Here is a 5814-nt window from a genome sequence, read left to right on the forward strand (position 1 = left end):
ATCCGTGAGCGGACGCGCGTCTGCAACTGCAACAGCCCCCAGCATGGGGGGAAGGCCTGCGTGGGCGACCGCACGGAGCAGCAGATGTGCAACAAGCGGAGCTGCCCCGTAGGTGCGTGTGCGGGAAGCTCGGAGGATCACGAGGCACCGCGCTGTCCCTGCGGCCACAATCGTCTTTGAAGTGACCACTGGCTTTCATTCTGATGGAAGGGAGGAAATAGACAGAAAACACAGAACAGTCGACGGCAGGCACACAGACACCTGTCCCCACCGCGTTAGGTCCCTCCGCGCTTCTGCGTTTCTGTGAAAGCAGAACCGTGCACGAGGCTGCACACGGTGCACAACAGCCTGTGGTGACACGTGACCTCCCCAGCCTCGCAGCTCAGCCGTGCGCTCTGGGCAGCAGCGCCCCTCCCTGCCCCCCACCCCCTGCATGCACGGTGCCCCGTGTGCGGGCCCCCAAGGTGCACGTCACCCCCACCTTGCGCATCACCCCCACCTTATGTGCCCGTCTCCAGCCCGTGCGTCCCTCCCTTAGTTTCCCTACAACCAGACCACGGTGCTGACCTGCCCAGGGGACCCCCGGGGCGCAGTGAGTGTCTGAGTCGCTCTTGGGCCCGGTTCCGGCGGCCGCCCCACCCGCAGCCCTGACTGCTCTGCTCCCCACGCAGACGGCTGCCTGTCCAACCCCTGCTTCCCGGGCGCCCAGTGCAACAGCTTCCCTGACGGCTCCTGGTCCTGCGGCTCCTGCCCAGTGGGTTTCCTGGGCAACGGGACCCACTGCGAGGACCTGGATGAGGTGGGTGCCCACCCCGGGCAGGGCAGGGGGCACCTCAGAGGCAGGGCGGGGCGGCTCACCCCTGCTTGTCCCCACAGTGCGCCCTGGTCACCGACGTCTGCTTCTCCACGAGCAGCAAGTCCCAGCGCTGCGTCAACACCGACCCCGGGTTCCACTGCCTGCCCTGCCCGCCTCGCTACAAGGGCACCCAGCCCTTCGGGGTCGGCCTGGAGGCCGCGCAGACGGAAAAGCAGGTGAGCAGCGGGCGCGGCCCTTTGTGTGGCTCGGTCTTCCAAACAGTCAGCGGGATCTGGGGAGGCGGAGGGTGGAGACGGGAGAAGAAGGGCAGCGTCTGGGGAGAGTGGGCAAGACGGACCCACATCCGCTGTCGGCCCTCGAGAGCCGACCACGTGGGGGCAGAGCTCAGCTGTGGCCACAGGATCCATGAGGACACTCAGCTTTTCCTGAATCAGCAGCTTCCGCGGTCGCCTGTGGCTCCGACAGGTGTCGGCAGCGCTCGTTGGGACACAGGTGCCTCCAGGCGGCTCCTGAAGGAGCAGAGTCCCAGCGACTGTCCCTCGGGAGGCACCCCTCGGGAGGCCCGCCTGGGGAGGCCCGCGCAGCCCTGAGCACGCGGCCTGGACCCCGTGCAGGGGGGGCTGGGGTCCCAGGGTCCCCACCAGTGTGGCCGTCCTCCAGGTGTGCGAGCCCGAGAACCCGTGCCAGGACAAGACCCACCGCTGCCACCGGCACGCCGAGTGCATCTACCTGGGCCACTTCAGCGACCCCATGTACAAGTGCGAGTGCCAGACGGGCTACGCGGGCGACGGGCTCATCTGCGGGGAGGACTCGGACCTGGACGGCTGGCCCAACAAGAACCTGGTCTGTGCCACCAACGCCACCTACCACTGCATCAAGGTGAGGGCGCCGGGGCGGAGCCCCAGGGTCTCTAAGGGGGTTAGGGTGAGGCCGGGCCACCCATTTGGTGGGCGTCATAGAAACGCAGGCTGTGCTGCCGACCCTCTCCGGGCACTTGGTCCCCTCCCTCGGTGTCCGCACAGCTCGGCCTTGACGTGTGATCTGTGACGTGTTGCGCACGTCCCTGCCTCTGGGAAGAGTGACCCAGGGCAGTGACTTGAGCCTGAGGCTTGGGTGGCCCGGGAGTGACGCCGTAGGCGCTGTGGGCTCCTGGTGGACGAGCTGACGTTCACGGGAAGGAGAGGGACAGTGGGGCTCCGTCCGCGTCCATATTTTCTCAGAGCAGCTGTCCCTCCTCGGGCGTTCGGCAGCTTCACGGGGTCCTGGGCTCAGGACACGGCGTCTGTGGTCTCGACTCCTAGGGGTGGTGACTTGGTCTCCAGGGCAGCCCTCCCGCGAGGCCGACAGACGTGAGGCTCCATCTCGGTCCTCAGCTGCGGCTGCCTGCCTGGAGGAAGGGCCTGGGGGTCATACGTGTGCTTCCTCTGGTCCCAGGACAACTGCCCCCTGCTGCCCAACTCGGGGCAAGAAGACTTCGACCAGGACGGCATCGGGGATGCCTGTGACGACGACGATGACAACGATGGCGTCAGCGACGAGAAGGTGGGGGGGCCGCGCCCTCCGAGCCCCCGCGCTGGGGCCCGAGCAGAGGGGTCAGGGACGAGCGCCTCCCACTGAACAGTCGCCGTGAATTGTCGCGATGGGGCTCCTGCTTGCGTCACCCAGTCACCGACGAGAAGGCTGGTCCTCCACCCCAGCAGTGACCGGCCGGGCCTGGAGCTGCCGGGCGCTCGGCTAGAAGCACTGCTAACAGCTTAACTAGCTTTTCGTGGGTGGCGCAGTGGTGGGCGGGGCTGTGGCAGAAACGGCGACACACGTGCCCTGGGGCCATGTGCAGGCGCCTCCCTTTCCTGAGAAAACTGTAGCGAATCATAAAGGAGTTACAGCCACACCTAACCGGGACCTGCAGGGTAGACGATGCAATTTTCACTCATAGCTTTGCTGCATCTGCCTTCCGTCGGCCCACTGACGCACCCATTCATTCATTCATCTATTCATTCATTCATTCATTCACTTGTATTTACGTACCTGCCTTCACCAGGAAGTGTATGCTGTCATCTCTGCGCTAGAAAACCTCAAAATGTTCGAGAGGCAGGTGCACATATAAGTAGGAAGTGATCTGAGGTCAGGAGTGTGCTGGGTTGGCCACACCCGTGCGGACACAATGGCCCCGACCTCTGACCTCTGCTGGACGGTGTGTCTGCTGGGCTGTTTCTCTAGTTCCTCCCCGCTGTCCCTGCAGGACAACTGCCAGCTCCTCTTCAACCCACGCCAGTTCGACTACGACAAGGACGAGGTGGGGGACCGCTGCGACAACTGCCCGCAGGTGCACAACCCCGCCCAGATCGACACCGACCACAACGGCGAGGGCGACGCCTGCTCCGTGGACATCGACGGCGACGGTCAGTGCCGCGTCCGCACGGGCGTGTCTGAGGCTCAGTGTGAAGTCGGCAAACTTCTGTCCTGTGTCTGCTGGATCCGCTCAGCTCGCCCCACGGGCTGAGGCGCGAGGAGGCGCCTCTCTGAGCTGTTCTCGTCCGCCTGTCGTTCCCGGGCCGTGGATGGGTCGCAGCCCCGGGTCCTTTCCTGCCGCCCCGCACCTGGGTGACCCCCATCCTCCCAGGCTTGCCTCACGCTCTTCCTGGGCTCCTGGTTTGGGGTGTTTGCTGCCTCCTCACTGAGGGTGACACCGTGCTCCCCTAGGAACCTGTCTCTTCACGGCTCCTGTCTTGATGGACTTCGTGATCTGTTTTCAGGTTTCTTGGGCGAAGGTGGCACCTGAAAGCCCGCATCTGTGCCCGTTACTTTCCCGCTCACGTGGGGACGGATGCCAGGGCCTCGGAGCCTCAGCTGCTCGCCCGGGCACCCAGGGCGCGTGTCCTGAGTGGCTATTCAGGGAATAGCACCGTGGACTCAGAGCTGACCGGGCACAGCCAGTGGCCACCGGGGGTGAAATCTGAAAGTTAACGGGAAATGTCACACAGGCGCGTCCATGCAGCCAGTCATCTCCTCACTCACCACCCCCTCTGTCCAGCGGGAGCCCGGCTGTGAGGCTCCGTGACGGGAGGGAGCGCAGTGCTTTTGCTAAACGGGACGGCGCCCTCTCCCCCCGCAGACGTCTTCAACGAGCGCGACAACTGCCCCTACGTCTACAACACGGACCAGAGGGACACGGACGGTGACGGCGTGGGCGACCACTGCGACAACTGCCCCCTGGTGCACAACCCCGACCAGGTGGGCGGCCGGCGGGTGTCAGGGAGCGGGGGTGGGGCCGGGCCTTTCAGTCTCAGACATAAACGTACGTACGTCCTCCTGAGTGTCCATGAGCTCGGCCGCGGCACGACACGGGAACACATGCTGAACTGACCTCCACGCTCGGCCCTGGCGTCTCGGTGGCCACGGCTGGACGGACAGAGGCTTCGCCGTGTGGTCTGCACTTACCTCCCCGGCTCAGCCAGCGGCTGGCTTTCCCAGAGCTGCCTCGGGAGACGTGTGAGAACGTGTGTATGTCGTTCACAGGATGCAGGGCAGGCAGCTGTGGGCTTCAGCTGTGAGTCCACGGAGCAGAGGTCATTCTTGCAATAGTATCATCGTTATTACTTTAATCCTCACCCAAGGATATTCTCCCATTGAATTTTAGAGAGTGGAAGAGAGAGAGAGAGAGAGAAACACTGATGTGAGAGAGACACATCTACTGGTTGCCTCCCCCATGGGCCCCGACTGGGGGCGAGGAGTAAACCCACAACTGAGGTATGTGCCCTTGACCAGGAATCGAACCCGCGACCCTTTGGTCCATGGGCCAGCACTCTAACCACTGAGACAAACCGGCCAGGGCTATTCTTGCACTATTATTTATTAATCGTCATATTATTTTCCATACGAACAACTGTAAACCTGCGGTTGCCTGCCCTGTGTGCAACCGCGGACGATGTCAGAAAGGGCCTGATTCTGGACAGTTTCCCGTCTCCCTACGGGAGAGGCCCCGTGGAGGGAGCAGGGATGGAGACCGGGTCCTGCCGGGCTGTGATCTCGGGGAGCCGCTCCCGCCCCCAGACCGGCCGCTCCTGGGGGACGAGGGGGAGACCCCGCTCACGGCGGGTGCTCTGTGCCCAGGTCGACGTGGACAACGACCTGGTGGGGGACCAGTGTGACGACAACGAGGACATCGACGACGACGGCCACCAGAACAACCAGGACAACTGCCCCTACGTCTCCAACGCCAACCAGGCCGACCACGACAGCGACGGCCGGGGCGACGCCTGCGACTCGGACGACGACAACGACGGGGTGCCCGACGACCGTGACAACTGCCGGCTGGTCTTCAACCCCGACCAGGAGGACGCGGACGGTAGGTGTGACGGTGCCACGGCCAGCGCCCGCCCACCGGCTCCCAGGGCCGAGAGCCGAGCTCCTGAGGCGTGGCCCCTCCTGACCCTGCGCCTCTCCTCCTCCTGGCAGGTGACGGGCGGGGCGACGCCTGCAAGGACGACTTCGACAACGACAGCGTCCCCGACATCGACGACGTGTGTCCCGAGAACAGCGCCATCAGCGAGACCGACTTCAGGAACTTCCAGATGGTGCACCTGGACCCCAAGGGCACCACGCAGATCGACCCCAACTGGGTCATCCGCCACCAGGGCAAGGAGCTGGTGCAGACGGCCAACTCGGACCCCGGCATCGCTGTGGGTGAGCCTCCGGCCGCCGTGCCCACGGCTGCTCCTGACAGCCACAGGGGACTTGGGGGTCCTCAGTGGCCCCGTCCCCGAGACTGTAACTACCTCTGCTCAGAGCTGGCACTTGCCTCGCCCTCGTCTCTGAAAGGCTTTTAGGAAGCCATTTGCCCTTTTATTTTATGACCTTGAGTCACACACCGTCACCTAACGCAGTGTGTGTGGCTCTGCTGGCTCCGTAGGTCGGATATGCAAAGACGAACCCCTCTTCCTGTGTTCACACCCAGGGACAGAACCCGGGTGAGGGCGGGCACGGCCGAGCGGCAT

At 64.4% G+C, this 5814-nt stretch overlaps 1 protein-coding gene across 1 annotated transcript in view; it reads left to right on the top strand.

Annotated features, from left to right (window-relative positions):
* Positions 1-5814, top strand: part of THBS2 (thrombospondin 2) — a 14103-nt gene that overhangs the window by 5653 nt on the left and 2636 nt on the right. Inside the window, exons 11-19 of the mRNA XM_014542350.1 lie at positions 1-112; positions 672-799; positions 877-1032; positions 1478-1696; positions 2252-2359; positions 3060-3219; positions 3933-4051; positions 4931-5165; positions 5276-5503. The exon at positions 1-112 is cut by the window's left edge and continues 28 nt beyond it. Coding sequence (XP_014397836.1) covers positions 1-112; positions 672-799; positions 877-1032; positions 1478-1696; positions 2252-2359; positions 3060-3219; positions 3933-4051; positions 4931-5165; positions 5276-5503 — 1465 coding nt within the window. The remainder of the gene's footprint in view (positions 113-671; positions 800-876; positions 1033-1477; positions 1697-2251; positions 2360-3059; positions 3220-3932; positions 4052-4930; positions 5166-5275; positions 5504-5814) is intronic.

Source organism: Myotis brandtii, unplaced genomic scaffold, assembly GCF_000412655.1.
Source record: "Myotis brandtii unplaced genomic scaffold, ASM41265v1 scaffold1077, whole genome shotgun sequence".
NCBI classification, from domain to species: Eukaryota; Metazoa; Chordata; class Mammalia; order Chiroptera; family Vespertilionidae; genus Myotis; species Myotis brandtii.